General features: G+C 35.9%; 1 protein-coding gene across 1 annotated transcript; it reads left to right on the top strand.

Moving 5' to 3' along the window:
* Window positions 1-2,134: 2,134 nt before the first annotated feature.
* Window positions 2,135-12,399, top strand: LOC149792467 (sulfotransferase 1A2-like). Its single transcript, XM_089969398.1, has 6 exons — window positions 2,135-2,156; window positions 8,474-8,676; window positions 9,166-9,486; window positions 10,010-10,113; window positions 10,664-10,844; window positions 11,875-12,399. The coding sequence occupies exons 2-6, from the start codon at window positions 8,475-8,477 to the stop codon at window positions 11,985-11,987; spliced, it is 921 nt and encodes a 306-aa protein (XP_089825524.1). The 5' UTR covers window positions 2,135-2,156; window position 8,474; the 3' UTR covers window positions 11,988-12,399.
* The last annotated feature ends 4,941 nt before the right edge of the window (window positions 12,400-17,340 follow it).

Below are 17,340 nucleotides of genomic sequence, written 5' to 3'. Positions count from 1 at the left end.
ACACATGGATTTGACACAGTTTTCTTTGACACATGGATTTGACACAGTTTCCTTTCACACATGGATTTGACACAGTTTCCTTAGATACATGGATTTGACACAGTTTCCTTAGACACATGGATTTGACACTGTTTCCTTTGACACATGGATTTGACACTGTTTCCTTTGACACATGAATTTGACACCGTTTCCTTTGACACATGAATTTGACACTGTTTCCTTGTTAGTTGTTACATGGATTTGACACTGTTTCCTTGTTATTTGTTACATGGATTTGATACTGGTGCTGTTAATGGCTGACTCGCACAACAAAATATATTTCGCAGGTCTTAAATAAGGATGCACCACTCAAAGCAATAAAACACAAAAGAATATCGGATGGTCGAATGAAGATATAAATATTATAATCGAAATCAGAGATAAAAAAAATAAAAAGCTCAACTAAACATAAAAGAAGACTAACTAACTTTATTTGAAAAGAGGAAAGAATTATTTAACAATATCCTAGACCATGATGTCATACAAATGAGTTTTGGAAATATTTATAACAATGTACCATATTTGTACTTATTTTAATGGCATAAAAAAGTTGTTCAGAAAATGAAAATAGCAAAGAAATAGGAAATAGTTTTAATGACTTCTTTACTAATGTTGCTACCATATACAGTAAAGTATTTAACAATCCCAACTGAAACAGTAATTTTGCATGTCGAAAATTTCCAGATGTACAATTTACTGACTAAAAGTTGAGTTTTTATTTCCGATATTAACTGATCTGAATAATCATCTAAGTTAGATAGAAATTTGAAAACATTTGAAGCATTACCTATGATCTTTTGAAATAAAATTCCCAATCACAGAAGCTTGAAAGAAATCTAGCTCTGATTTGTAGAAAATGGGCTAATTATATTCATTGTAGAGGTTGAAAAATATATCTTGATGTTAAATAAAAAGAAATGTTCTTGTTCAAAGAAAAGTGCGCCTCCTGTCCCCGAAAATTAAAAGGACAGCTCCTTTTATACTTTTTTATGATAAGGGGCAAGATGTGATATTTTAAGTTGTATTTTAACGTGCTTTTTCCATATTGTCAAAAGTATATAATTCATGACTAGATTTCAAATTTTTCACCTCTATCAAGATTATTTGCTGTCTAAAAATCTATCAGTAAGTGTTTGAAAACCTTCACTCAGGTTTAACATTAGTTTAAAAAGGCATTTCTAATTCTTGTTATCAGGAAACAGTTAAAGGAAATCTTATAAATTTATTGCTATGAGATTTAATAAAAGAATTTGACCTGGTTAGTCACACTATCTTCTGAAATTAAGTCCCTAGCTCAAAGGTCAAGGTTATTATTAGGTTAAGGTCACACGAGACAAAGATTATGTACTATCCGTGGCATTCATGTTCTAATATATTTTTTAATCACATTGATGAGCAGGTAAAATAGGCAGAATATCATCTGCTAGTGACTTTATCGGGAAGCATCCATACGTGTTGAATGTGTAATGAATATAAAGAATTATGTGAAATTTCACTAGCATTGCACAATGCCCTGGGCGGTCTATAGCACTTGCCTTTACCGATCATTGCCATCTCGACTCCTTCCGCGTGGGTTCGAGTCACGGATTCAACCAGTGTTGGGAGGTGAGAAAGCTTCCATTAGCTTCACGTGTGTCGGTGGTTATTCCTGGGGTTTCTCCGGGTCTGCCTTCACCATTTATACTGGCCGCCATGTAAAGCCTTTCTTGCAGATAAATGGCGTTAAACCCAACAAAAACCTTTTATTTTCCCAAAATAATAAACGCGTATATTTTTGCGCCCGTTTCAACCTGGGAGAACGGAATGACCGTCAATGAATTCTCATTACGCTTGGGTGCAAGGTTTTTACCTATTTTATCTAGCACAGGTGCTTGCTGAACAATCTGAGGTGAGAATTACCGCAATATATTTTCAAATTTCGTTTGGTTTTAATTAGCGTAAATTAACAAGAAACAATTTATAATGCAATTCATGCAACCCAGCAACGAAATGAACTACTTTGTTTTTAGATAAAATATGGTAATGTCAGGTAGATATAGATACCTGACAGGTAAAGGAGGTATATATAGGCTAAGGTAACTAACTTGTTGACAGATTTTACATCGACAAGGGCTGAGGTAAGTTATCTTCTACAGTTCCGTAAGAGACACACGCTGGTTGTTCGAATGATTTATAACCACTACTATGCAAATTGATATCTTGTAGCCATGTACTTCTTTTTCACGCATGTCAGGCATTTAATATTTTATTTTATTTATATTTTTATCAACGTAGCTGTCGCTATGAGATTTCAGCAAGTTCATTTTACTGGTCGTTAAGTCTTAAAGAAGAATTGACGCTGACCCCAAAAATAAAATGGAACAAGGCACATTTTACACAGAGGCCCAGGCCATGACCGAAACAGCATACTGAATTCTTTGAAAATGTGGATTGTTCGTAGATCACTGGGCAAGAAATTCCAGTCTTTAAATTTAAAAGACAGACTCATGACTTTAACCATCGTAGTGTTGCCAGATTTTAGTGTCTAAGATTATAGTTGAAATTTGTTGAATCTGAATAACCTTTACTTAATCACCCACCCCACCCCATCCTACCTCTACCCAACTCCACCGCAATCAACACCACTTTATTATTGTGCCAATAAGGACGATTGTTGCATTTTTCTGGCTTTTCACTTTTGCAGATGTATTTTCAATACATTTCAGGTGCATGAGTTGGTTGTTGTCTTTGATTCTCATACAATAATAGGTTTTTGATTGGGTTTATCGCTTTGAAGTAGGTAAATGATAAAAATAAAATCATGGGGGCAAGATTAGTGACATCTCGTAGCTGTCCTTGACCTTGATGTGTTTACTTAAAGGTAACCACCACGTGGTGATAATACGACATGTACATCGTTTATCTAGTTTTCTCGATTGTTCACGAATCTTAGTCTAGCGTCTAGTTTTGTGTAACAACTCTATTTGGGGCATAATTCTGACACCATTTGATTTCACTGAATACGTTTTGTTTATATTTAAAAAAAACAAAGTGTTAACAATTATATTAAAATGTACAGTATAAAGCTTAATTAATTTTCATGATTCAAATAATATATAAACTTCAACATTTAGATGAGGATGAAAAGGAAATATTTTCTCGATACTAATACTAAATTTAACCCTTCGAAACCTCTCCCAAAAGTAATACAGATCCAGGTAACAGTCGTAGGGAATAGGTACACTGCTGTTCCAATGATGACCCTTGAATTCCAACCAGTTTCCTGAATCACATTTACGTATTTATAGGGAGTCGAACAGAACTTTATAAAAGACACATACCCTTTTGTAAATTCAAGTTCCAGAAAAATTAACCGTGAAAAGGTGAGCCTTGATTAGATAGGAAACATTCTGATGTTATATGTCCGCTCTTTGATACTGGAGCGTACCCGGCTGTAGGTGTTGTATTTTTCTTATCATCAAATGAATAAAAAAAGACCCCCTTTCATACCCTTTACATTTCCTTCCATGGCAGCAGCGATCTGTGATTTGAATATTTACAAATGAGGATTCGCAGAAAAATTCCAATAACTTGATGAATTAAAACAAGGGAAAAAAAAATACTTTTGAAAGCACGTGGCTTGAAGAAGAAAAAACCCCAACAAATATCGACTACTTTAGCCGCATCTGCATCACACGATTCAAGGGGTGGCCAACGTGGATAAGCTATTTATACATTTCAACAGTGTGCTATTTCTGTTCCTTTATGGTAACATAAAAATCGACTATTACCATCTTCTAATCTGATATCATTCATGTATTCATTTGTTCTTTCTTTATATTGTCGTACTTTTATTTTTCTAATGAGAACAACTGCTAAATACCAGTAGAAGTCTCGTAGATAGGAGGTGTGTCACCTCCATAAATAGTAATCCTCGACACTGCATTCGTCATGCAATAAAATGAGGCAATTTAGGCCAGTTGTCAATTATCTGACTTCCGTTGCAATTTCGTGAGTACGGTTAAAATAAACAAGTTTGGTAGTTTTTTCTCCCATCTTGATCATGGTCGTGGACACAAGTCAATGAGAAAGGTCAATGCGAAAGATATATACTCTATTTCAGTAGCTCTTATGCGAATCTAAACAAGTAAATCTTTTAAAAGCATTTAAATTTGTTGAATACAATAACTTAACTTCGTAAATGTATCGTCTCGCATGTGACCAAGTGCTTGCAGGCGCAATAACATACGAGTATTCAACCCTGACCTTTAAAATATGTAAATCTGAAAAGAAAGTAACACTTCCCCCTGCCAATCCCCAGCCCCCAAATTGATAATGTGACCTTGACCTTTGATGCCTGGATCCATCATCCACAGCATGAGCCATTTACGCTGGTGAATCTGGTTGAAATTCTAATATTAGCCCATGATACAAGCTGACCACTGTAACGTGGACCTCTCACCTTCTGGTCTCCACATCAATGGTAGTATCTTAAAAGTAAATACTTTTATGTTCTCAGATTTCATTTTGTCTTTGCCACCATTAGATTGTAATCTCTGAGTCAAAAACAGTACATACTGACAACTGCCATCAAATTTAAATACAATTTAAACAAGTTCTTCTGAGACCCTGTCCTTCGTGTATTTTGGTCGTAAGTCATTTCTCTCCCTCTGTAACAAGATAACGGGGAGGGGGGATTTTCGGATTCCCAACAGAACACTTTTGACAATGATATAAATACATAGGAAGGTTCGAGGGAAAAGGAAGACGTTGATACAGGGTGAATGGAGGAAGGTGATGCAATCAGTCGTGGACATTGCACTCTTTTCACCACTCGTTATTATGTAGAAATAAATCCAAATTAGACACTTCTATTAAATTCTGTTGACATAACTTAGGTTGAATTGGAGTTGCTGCTATTAATTGCTATTGACTAAATTTTGTTATTTTTCTTGTCTAAGGGGGCTTGTATTGTATTATTTCTTCCCAATAGTATCGCCAAGTTCTCTGTTGAAATGGTATCTTTCCGTTCCCACCGGGCTATACTATCGAGGGAGGTCATCCTCTAGATAACGCCAACCAAGTCCAATTAACCACCCCTCTTACTAAGAGGGTAACATTACAATAAGGATTCCATGAAGATTATGACAGCAAGAAGATAATGATGCAAAAACAAAAAAAAAATGATTTTATAAAGATAACGATGCCACAAAGATAATGATGTCATCAGTATATGGTGTAATAAAGATAATGCTGCCATGAAGATAAGGATGTCATGAAGATAAGAACACCATTGTTTGAATGATAAAGAACTGCATGGCTGTTTTCTACTTCACTTTTCATTTTCCGCGCAGGTTTCAATCTCTGAAGTGATACATATGGCATCATTATAAGAGAGATACTACCATAATCCTACCATCCAATTAATTTCCTTCTTAAAAGACATCAGGCATTAATCCATGCATAACAGTTTAGTTTTTTTTTTAAATCCAAAAAGCATTGCAATATATTCGCCACTAACTCGAACTTTTCATACCAGTAAACCTACTTCCATTTTAATTCATCTACGCACATTTTAAGTTATTTTATTCCCAGCTGTGTGTATAATTTGATTACATTTTTAATTAAAGGATCTATGACAGCACTATAACTTGAATACAGTTTTCATTGAAGGATCTATGACAGCAGTATAACCTGATTACAGTTTTCATTAAAGGATCTATGACAGCCGTATAATTTGATTACAATTTTCATTAAAGGATCTATGACAGCCGTATAATTTGATTACAGTTTTCATTAAAGGATATATGACAGCCGTATAACTTGATTACAGTTTTCATTAAAGGATCTATGACAGCCGTATAACTTGATTACAGTTTTCATTAAAGGATCTATGACAGCAGTATAACTTGATTACAGTTTTCATTGAAGGATCTATGACAGCAGCATAATTTGATTACAGTTTACATTAAAGGATCTATGACAGGCGTATAACTTGCAACATGCTAAACCTTTTAGACAGTTAATATTTTACTCATGAGACCAAACTTGCTGACCTTGACCTTTTCTTACCATTCATGCATTTCAGAAGGCCCGTCAATCTTTGAACAGCCATCAAATGATAAAATGAAGGCAGTAGAAGTTTTGCTTTTATGGAAATTCAAAGAATGGTTGGATATGTATCGAAATATATGTAGATTTTATATTAATTTTGGAGTTTACTATTTGACCTTGAAAATACGACCTTAATTGAACTTTAAGGTTAAGAAGACAATATTGTTTTTCCGATCTCTTAATACAAACGCTTTCAAATAATATATGTTTTCACCTTTCCTCGTGAATGTTATACATAAATATAATGAAACCAAAGACACGAATTTTCAAATCGAATACAATGAAACTAAAGACACAAATTTCCCACGGGAATACAATGAAGCTACATACACGAAGTTCCCGGGAGAATACAATGAAGCTACAGACACGAAGTTCCCAGGGGAATAGAAATAAACTAAAGAAAGAAATTTCCCACGGGAATATAATACAACTTTTTATTTTATACTAAGCAGTGAATTACTTGATTTTCTAAGTAAAATAATATTGATATTTCACTGTAGTGAAAAAATAACAATATTTTTAAATACAGGAACTACTTTTTGGGGTCAGAACATACTTACCTCCCTTTGATTTTCTGTCAGTGAACTACTTTTTCCTTATGTACATGTCATTGTCATCTTGTGGCGTGTGCAACCAAAATTAAAATGGAAAAACTGAGTACTGATGAAACTGCAGTAGAACTATTACTGTCAGAGGTGACAAGTGATGTGCGCAGGTACACATAGCACAGCAGAACATGTACGGTAAACAGCTGACATTACCGTAAGAAATCTGCTAATTTACTGTCACAAACTTTAGGTAGCCAACGTATGTGAGCATAAAATAAAACAAATATTTGCTTGAAACGAGTGAATAACAGATACATTTCATCTCATGGGTGAAAAACTCTAGTAATTTCACTCGTGGCTTTGCCACTCGTGCAAATACTGAGTATTTCATCCACTTGACGAAATATATCCGTTATTTACTCGATTCAAGCAAATATCCTCTATATAATAATTCAAAGAAACTACAAGCACAAAGTTTCCACGGGAATACAATGACGCTACAAACAAGAAGTTCCCAGGAGAATGCAAATAAACTAAAGACAGAAATTTCCCAATGGAATATAATAAAACTAAAAACATCCATTTCCCATGGGAATACAATGCAAATACAGGCACGAAGTTTCCACGGTTTACAATGAAGCTAAAGAAAACAAAAACTTCCAGTCACCGTTGGCTTCTCCTGCGTTAGTATTTGCGTCAAGGGAAGAAATCCATTACTAGGTGGTATACATTGTCGATATTTTTCCAAATGCAAATCACAAACACTTAACACATCTCAGACACCTAGGCGACGGACAGTTGTGTCATATGATAAGGGAATCAGACGGTAAAGGAGTTGTGACATGGTAAAGAGTAATATCGAAGGTGGCACAGTTCCCCTCATGATGGATTTTTGATACAAGTAATCAAGATTGCTTTTAATATGTAAAGAAATTACAACAAAAAAAATATGTTGCAAGGCATTTTTACTTATATTTCATGCTTATAATATTTACACAGCAATTGCACAATATTTGCTTTTAAATAGGCCTGTAATTGCAAATGTTATGACAATGTAACATTTTTGTCCTTTGAACTTGTTCTATGTTAAATAAATGAATGGAATCTGTATTGACCTTGAGGGAAAGGGCGCACTTGTTTGCTCTTTTACCGATATATATATATATATATATATATATATATATATATATATATATATATATATATATATAATTTAGGCTGAAATGCACCTTTCTACACGATGCATACAACATTCTTCCCTGTTTGGCAAATCGCCAGGAAATCCCAAAGAAATATATTTCATGTTTTTTCTTAGGGACAACAATAGGTTAAAACAATTGCTCATTGTCTCAGTTAATGTAGTGATATATTCGTTTTGTTGTCATCATCATCTGTCTGTGTGTGTGTGTGTGTGTGAGAGAGAGAGAGAGAGAGAGCACGATTTATAAGACGTAATAATATTGGAATAGACTATTTTAAGATGAAGGACACAGTGACGATAATAGTATATCCTTATTTCCATTGTTTGAAGACATTGTTATTACGATATGATATTTTGGAGAAACAAAAGTGTAGTAATGCTAGATACGTTTAAAGGCGAACCGTACAAAAGTGTACAAATAATCGGCAAGATTCGCTCACAGAATCAATAGCACGTTTTCTTAACTGACAGACACAACGTTATTTGAACGATTCCAGAGATTATGGTACATAACACCTTTTATTGCTTTATGCAATATTCATCATTTTTCATTTATTAGATACGTAATTGAATAAAAATCCCATTTTATTAGCATGGCTGGTAATGAAGAAGAGCGTACCTTGACGGATGGTGCAGGGCGATCACTAACATTTATCGGATGTGGAAAAATTCAGCTTCCGGCTACGATGGTGAAAACTAAATTTCCTCAAGGAGAACTGGCCAGCCACCTTGATACGATCCGAAATTTGCAAATGAGAGATGATGACGTTCTTATATGTGCCTTCCCAAAGTCAGGTGAGTGCGCTTATCCGAATATTGTGAGGATTAAAATGTTGGAAAAGTGTTTATAGGTACCGGATGGAAGAATTTAGTTAATAGTCTCTACGTCATGGTGGTGCTGTAAAGTTTCTTATTTTTGCATTGGGTTAGATTTTTTAAAAAGAAAGAATTTCCCGTTTTCATCACCGATTATATTGGCTATTTAAAAGTGGCTTTGTATGTCCTAGGAATTGTTACACTAACGTTAAGTTCTTTTTATTTTGTTGTATGATTGCTGTTTGTAGTACGGGTTATCTAGTATACAGCTTAGCTTTACTTCAGATGTGCACTTATAAAACAAACTGCTAGCTCTGCTTAGTCATTTTCACTCTCTGGATTTCGAGGTAAATTGTTACATAAAGAACCGATAAGTTTTCTAAACATTTTTTATATTTGGTAATTCATTCAGAGTTATGGGTAATTGAAGAACTTTTAATTTGAAATGCTTATATCTGCTCTTTACAGGAACTCATTGGCTGTGGGAAATAACGACAATGCTAACCAAAGGGAAGGCGGAATATGATGTCAGAACAAAAAATGTAGGCATGTTTGAATTCAATGGTAAAGCCAGTCTAGATTCGCTACCCTCACCACGTGTACTCAACACCCATCTACCTCTTCAAGCACTTCCGCTGGAAGTGTTCCAAAGGCGTATCAAAGTCATTTTTGCCGTTAGAAACCCAAAGGATGTCGCTGTCTCCCACTATAACCATTTCAAATCGGCGGAGAGTGCCTACCCAGGAGAATTTATGGATTTTCTCCCGCTCATGATTAAAGAAAACAATCGTAAGGTTTAGTTTATCAAAACCATATTGGTCTTCAAACTACAATTTTAGACTTCACGAACTAATTGTTTCCACTATTGCAAATGCGAAACTTGTAGGGTACCCATCACCCACGCACCCCATCATATCATTATTCAAAGTAAGAACAAACCGAAGTCATTGTGTATCATAAGCACGGAATATCCAGATAACACACGACGTAGAATTTAAGTCTTCGCATCTTAATTCTAATTATGAATGTGAAATAAAGAAACTCTAGCTTTCGTAGCTCTCACGTACTGATCGATACAAACTTAGAATCAGTCCTATAAAATCGCAATTAACAGCCGTTAACTGACGTTCAGACACTACAATTCAATGGCACTACGGCCTATTACTAGTGGACCACACGGTTAATGGATGGCAATATTATTACCTGCGATGTGATATTTTAACTATCAGGCATTGAGTGTTAGTTGCAGATCGCCGTTCACTGTAATAATCACTAATGTTTCTTGAATACAGGACAACCGTATATTTTTCAGATTTCCATTATCCCTGGTTTGAGTTTGTTCAGGAATTTGAACAATTTTTGAGAGACCATCCGGAATTTCCTATCATCACTTTACATTACGAGGACATAAAACAGGTAATGTGTTTGCACTTTAGACTCGATGTTTCTTTTCATGTCATATATAACGAAAATATTGAAACGGCCCAAACATAGTATATCTTGTGATTCCAGTATTTATATGGAAATAAGTTTGACTTATAGCAGACGAGGGCCCATGCAACGGAAATTCCGGTAAATACTGATTCCATCTTTACACGTTTTCCTGCTTCTTATGGCTTTGGAATTTTCTTGAAAATTATCCAACAGGCGGTATTTCGAAAGTGTTCTTCCCATTCTATTACTGAAGCTGTTGCAGTCTATGTGTTCGATTGATACAGATCTGACCCATTTTAGGGGATATTTCTTAAACAATTGTCGAAAAAATGATAATTTACCACATTGATGCAATCCTATACAATGTTACACCTGGAGAATTACAGATGTTAAGGAAACATTTTTTCATCTGCTTTTAAGAGAGGGACATTGTATAGTGTCTACCATGTTATATAGGCATAGTGGAAGAAGATACATGAAGTGCTGTGACATGTATATCAGAAAATGCATGTTCATCTGGTTATCATTGCAGGACCCAACGAGAGAGATTTCAAGGCTGGCCGAATTTCTGGGAGCGAACATGGACCCTAGTTTTATCGAAACTGTAGCAGAAAAGTGTGAATTTTCTAATCTTAAGGAAGCTAACGAAAATATAAAAATGGACACATCAAGAAAATTTAGTCAAACTGGGAAATCCTTTATTTATCGAAAAGGTAACTTGAACACAATTCACTATTATTTTTTTCCAATGCAATTACGTTTTGCAATTGTGTATCACACCCGACTTCACTTTTAGTATTGCCTGTATAAATACTTTTATGTTAAGTGTTTAGGCTCCAATAAACAATAACACAAGAAAGAGTGAAAACTACATACTTTGAAGAAATCATAATAATTTATTTCCCTGGAAAAATTCTGTAAAAAATGAAAAAATACGAACTTACGGTTTTAAGAATCAAATCCAAAAATAATCCAAGAATAATCCACGAATAAAATTTTAGTGGTCCTAATAACAAAAATGTTCTGATGATTTCGAGTTCGAGTCCCAACGAAGAATCCAGGATGGAAGACAATAATGTATGCTGTAATTTGTAGTATTAAAGTCTATAGTTCTTTGTAGAAACAAGAAATATCACTCCGGTTTTGGAAATCCAAATAGATTTGTGTAAGAGATGTCTTTGCTCTGGAATTTCATATGAGCACACTTATTCTCCAGGAAAAAAGAATTTGAAATCCATGTAATTTTAAATAACTCCAAATGGCACAACATACAACTTCCAGTGTAAGGAAAAAACCCAGCTACTACTGAGAATATCTCTCCAAAACAAAGGTTATATCGTACTCTAAAACTTTGATCTAATTACTTTTTTGGACACTTTCCGCTTTGTGAACTACTTCTGACATTTGAGTTGTAGAAATATTTTGGTTCTTTCCTCAGAATTTTTTAAGAACTAAAATAACTCTCGTGAAATATGTATGTATGTATGTATGTATGTATGTATGTATGTATGTATGTATGTACGTACGTACGTACGTACGTACGTACGTATGTATGTATGTATGTATGTATGTATGTATGTATGTATGTATGTATGTATGTACGTACGTATGTATGTATTTATGTATAGAGTTTAACGTCAAGTCAGCATACTACTGGCTGTGCAGTACCGATTAAAAGTTTTTAAAAATATTCTGTTGTGGCAATGTAGTTTGAAACTTACATTTCATACTTTTCTGTTGCAGGAGAAGTTGGTGATTGGAAGAATTGGTTTACAGTTAATCAGAGCGAAGAATTTGATAAAATCTATAACGAGAGAATGAAAAACAGCACATTGACATTTAAATACAGCATATAATTTCATGATACGATATCATTCATGACACAACATCATTTATGATACGAGATCATTCATGATACAATATCATTCATGATACAACATCATTCATGATATGAGATCATTCATGATATAACATCATTCATGATACAAGATCATTCATGATACAACATCATTCATGATACGAGATCATTTATGATACGAGATCATTTATGATACAACATCATTATTGATACAATATCATTCATGATACAACATCATTCATGTTACGACATCATTCATGATACAACATCATTCATGATACAACATCATTCAGACGTGAAATTAGAACATATCATTTCTTCAGGTTGGTTATTAAGGATAGAAGAAAAAACAAATATATGTTTCTCTGATTTAATCTAACTTGCCGAAAAAATAAATATGTAAACATTTGGCAATGGCTTTTCTTTTCTTGCAAAAACATGGCACAAGATTTGAATAATTAAGTGACACTCAAGTTTAGGAAAAACAGGACAAGACTAAAGAGGACATCTAAAAATAAACAACGTTGAAAATCGAGTCAAAAGCGGTGGCTAAGGTTTTGGAAATTGAGCATCGGAAGATTGTTCAGGGAGGATAACTCATCACATACTTATTATATATATAAGTAGTATATGGGGGCTGTTTAGGGTCTATAGAAGTCTCAGTCAAAAACGTGTCCCGGCACTATGGGGTCTATGGGAATTTCATGTGGGTGGGCATGTCTAGGGACAATGGGAATTTAACATGGGCATGACACTTGGGGAATCGAACAAGGGTGGCCTCATATTGTTTATAGGGTCAAAGCAGTTTATAATGTGAAATGCATTTATAGGGACAAACGTTGATAAGGACAAACATAGACATACAGAAACAAACAAATCACATTCAAACAAAGAAGATGAAAACACACAGAAAAGAGGATATAAATGTCATTAAGAAAGACTCACAGATAGAATAGAGACTCGAATAAAAACAGTTTATTGTTTTGTACAAAACATTTATTCAAGTATATACATGAGCTCTCTGGCCTGTGCATTGGTCTAAGCACTATCCATTTAATACATAAACATTTAGACATGAAACAAACCATTTTTTTACTAGTTATCTAGTTCTTGGTTCTAGTAAACTACTTTTTAAATTAAAGCTCACTCCTTTCTAAAAAAAATCACTTCATATACAACGGATTTACATTAAATTTTCATTCATAAGAGTGATTCATCTTTCTTGTCGCTTGTCCTTGTAATGAAGTGTCGTTTTTGGAAGTCGTCCCTTTTTTATACTGGGCGATATCAATATGTTCATAAGGTAAAGTCTTGTGGTCTGGAAGTTGCACTGGTTGCACGTAGTTTGTCACGGCGTAGTACATAAACAACTAAGATGTGGTACTGCATTCATGGTGTGATCGTGAGGCAGAGCATCACACCTACGTTTCTCGTTGGACTTGAGTCTTATGCTCGATACTTGCTGTTTGAAAGGATTCAACTTTCTCGATTGACGTTGGCACTTAAAATGAACTATCGGTCTTGGACGTTGTCCCTGTTTATATGATGACCAATATCGACATGACCGTACGGTAAAGTGAAGTGGCTGGGAAGCCGAACTCTCTTCTGGTACACGATTTGATAGACTTTTTCCAAGGCTCTACAGAAGATCTGGTGTGTACGTAAACGTACAGTCTTGTTCTGTTCACGGGTGGTCACCTTAAGGTTTTCATCCTGTCCAGACTGCAAGGCTTCTTTCAATACTCCAAATTTCACCAGTCGATTATTGCGCTAATTGAGAGGCAATCCTTTCACTTTACACTCCGTGTGCATTTTTCCTTGTGGGTCCCGGTATTCGTAGCCGTAATTTTTGGACCACCTCTAGCGAAACTTAGAAACGTTTCGTCGGAGGTGCTCGTCCCTCCAGGCTCCCAAAGGGTCTCCATCGATTTCAGGGTGACGGTGACCCAGGCGATTGACGTAGATGCAACTGTCCGTGTCAAAGTAAAGGACGCGATATTCTAACAGTTCTAAAGTGTCGTACAATTTTAAGCGCGCATGGGCTGTCGCGCAAGCCGCAATGACGACTTTTCCAAATTCATCGGCTTCTACAAAGTCCAATTACTCTTCGTAATTGACTAAGATCAAGTCCTCATAAACGACGTCTACGTGTTTTATGTATATGGTTTTGTCGTGAATCATCTGAAAGTAACGGGAACGTTATGTCGAATACTCTGTCTTGGGTAAACACAGTTCATTGTGCCATGTTACCCCACAAGCAATTTAACATCACTTTGGCAAACGATCGCCTTCCTTTGTTTTTCTCCACGTGGTCTCAAGTGATGCCTTCCTGCTCCCAATAGTTCCATTTGAAATGCATTTGGTCTTCGGTAGTATGACAAATGGAAGGATAGCCGCTGTCTTCTTGTTTTAGTTTCAAAAAGGCACCCACGTAGTCTGCGAAAAATGCCTTCCTGAGTCTCCTCGCCCTTGTGGTACTGTTCTGTCTTGGGAAAGTGGTAAATTTCTTACACTGCTAACAGTTGGTGTCCCAGGTCCATAGCTTTGATCAATTCCACGCTGACCCACTTTCCCGTCAAGGCGCGTTCTTCCTAGTTGTGCTGGCAAGATCGGTCTTGGTTGCACGTTTCGGCACAAGTACAGCACAAGGGAAAGGGATGGTACAAGTCCGTGGGAGGTAAGACTTTGCACTTGATCAATCCTTCGTATTGTCGAATGTTGTCCAGGTCGATGTGTTCCGTCAGCAATTGCGGGTTAACCGCGGGAAAGTGACGATATTTGCACACGTAAGGACACAGCGAATACACGTCAAAGTATTTGATTTCTTCTCCTTTCTCCTCGTCGGCTTTGTTCAGCAACCAGGTGGCATTTGTCCATCCTCCATACAAATTATCCCTCGGAATCAGTGGGTCCACCAGCTTGTAACTTTTCACGATGCGTTTAAACTCGGGATCGGTTTTCAAACGGTGATCTTACTCATCTTCCCACATTTCCACCACTTGGTATCCTTGCTGTTCTAACTTCGAGCGCCGCTGACAAGTGGCCTCGTACAAGTCTTCCATGGCACGTTGTAAAAACTGATTTTTAGTGTCGCGTTGAGGGTAGCAGATGTAACATCCGTGAAATAAACATCCGTTAAACTAGTACACAATCTTGGGGGTTTCTTACGTACCAACCATCCACCGAATACGTCACGATGGTCTTTTTGGTTCTTCTGTTTCAGGCATGTTGAATCCATTGTCGGACAAGTAATGTAGCCACATAAAAGCTTTGATATTTCAAAATAAATGAGTGGATATTCCTAAAGTTCTTCATCAGCTGTATATGCTGGGACGGGTCTGTCCACCAGTAAAGAAGTACAGCTTTCTCGTCACGTTCCAAGTGTGTGCTTGTTTGGAAAATGGCATAAATTGGATAGATATCTTTCTCGTGACACTTGTAAAGTGGGGATCCTGTGCAAGTGTTAAAAATTAAAGTCAGTTAGCTTTGTACTGTTTGTAAACATTTCTGCTTTAGATAATGTAAAGTATCACAAGTCATTGTCACAACAAGAGGTAGAACATAAGGGGTTTGACAGTTGTTGTGTGGATACCTCCAGTCAACTTACACAACGTAACTGCCTTGTCTTGTAATTTGGTCTTAGGAAATATCACCTGTGTAGGGGCAACAATAGTGGTAGAAGCAGTAGGAAACGTCATCACTGCTACTGAAAATGGGTAGTTCTATTAAAATTGGATTTAGTAATTTTTTAAATATACCAAATGAGGAAACAAGAGTGTTAAATCAGGGTTGGTAGATATCTTAGTCAACGACAAAGTAGAAGTGACAGAGAGACGGAGACGTCGTTGCCGAGCAGCGGGATTTTCTGGAGATCGTATGTGTCCGGACGGCACAGTACCGTCTCTAGTTCCTTTGATGACACCAACTTTCTGGTTTTTATTTTTTCTTGCAACTTTTTTTTTCGTGGTAGGGTTTGAACCGAAGGTTCGTCAAGGTGCATGAGGTGTTTAAGACGCATCATTGTCGGTCGCATAAGTCAGCCAGTGTTCCTAACTGTTGGACTTTCATTTGCCCTTGTAAAATATACCAAGTCATTGTCACAACAAGAGGTAGAGAAGGATATATATATATATATATATATATATATATATATATATATATATATATATATATACAGAGGTAACGAACTCGGTTAAATCATTTCCGAATCAGCAGTCGACCAATTGAAATCCAAAGAGAAATACCGGGAGCAGGAGAGCATCATTTTAGACCACGTGGAGAAAAACGAAGGAAGGCGATCGTTTGCCAAAGTGATGTTAAATTGTTTGTGGGGTAAAATGGCTCAATGACCGTGTTTACCCAAGACAGAGTATTTGACATAACTTTCCCGTTACTTTCATATGATTCACGACAAAAACCAAATACATGATACACGTGGACGTCGTTCGTGAGGACTTGATCTTAGTGAATTACGAAGAATAACTGGACTTTGTAGAAGCCGACGAATTTGCAAATGTCATCATTGCGGCTTATGTGACAGCCCATGCTAGCTTAAAATTGTACGAAGCTTTAGAACTGTTCGGAGATCTCGTCCTGTACTTTAACACGGACAGTTGCATCTACATTAATCACCTGGGTCAACGTCATCCTGACGTCGACGGAGTGGTGATTAAAGCAACGTAACAAGATGTAATTATTCTAAATGTTTCATATACAAAACAGATAGTCCTCACTCTGATACGTCTACCTGTACATTGCAAAAGTTTATCAGCTTTATCCATAGATTTTCTAAGAAAATATGATTCCTCAGTAATGTTAATAGACAAACTAAAATTTCCTCCACTTAAACTTGCGCATTAAAATAATTCCGCGGACTATATTTTTCAAACTCGGAAGCTAAAATGAGTGTTTTGGTACTTACATTGGTACTTATGATGGTACTTACCTTGGTACTTACATTGGCACTTTCATTGTGGACTTTCTGTTTTCTTTTTCATCATTACTGCAATTGGGAAGGAGCTCCACGGCTGTACGGTTCAGAAGTTTTGTTCTTCGGTTTATTATATCATTTTGTTTAAAGTCATTGCACCCAGAAGCCAGTACTATGGCATATAGCAAGCAGCATTGAAATTCAAATGCTGTAGCCATAGTTACTGTCCCCAAATTATCTGTCTATAGATGTGTTGTAACCATTAAGATAATCCCGATCATGTTAAAAACCATTCGGTTTATTAAACGAACCAGTTATGCACCAATTTAAGTGTCTAATTAAACAGGGATAAAGTTTTCTCTAAACGTAGGAGTATTTATAACCATGCCTTAAATCTTAAAGTACTTCTCTTAATCTTTCT

This window comes from Sinohyriopsis cumingii, chromosome 9 (assembly GCF_028554795.1).
Source record: "Sinohyriopsis cumingii isolate HCF-2022 chromosome 9, ASM2855479v2, whole genome shotgun sequence".
Classification (NCBI taxonomy): Eukaryota; Metazoa; Mollusca; class Bivalvia; order Unionida; family Unionidae; genus Sinohyriopsis; species Sinohyriopsis cumingii.
Note: the sequence above shows the minus strand (reverse complement) of the source record. Positions and strands in the feature narration are given on the sequence as shown.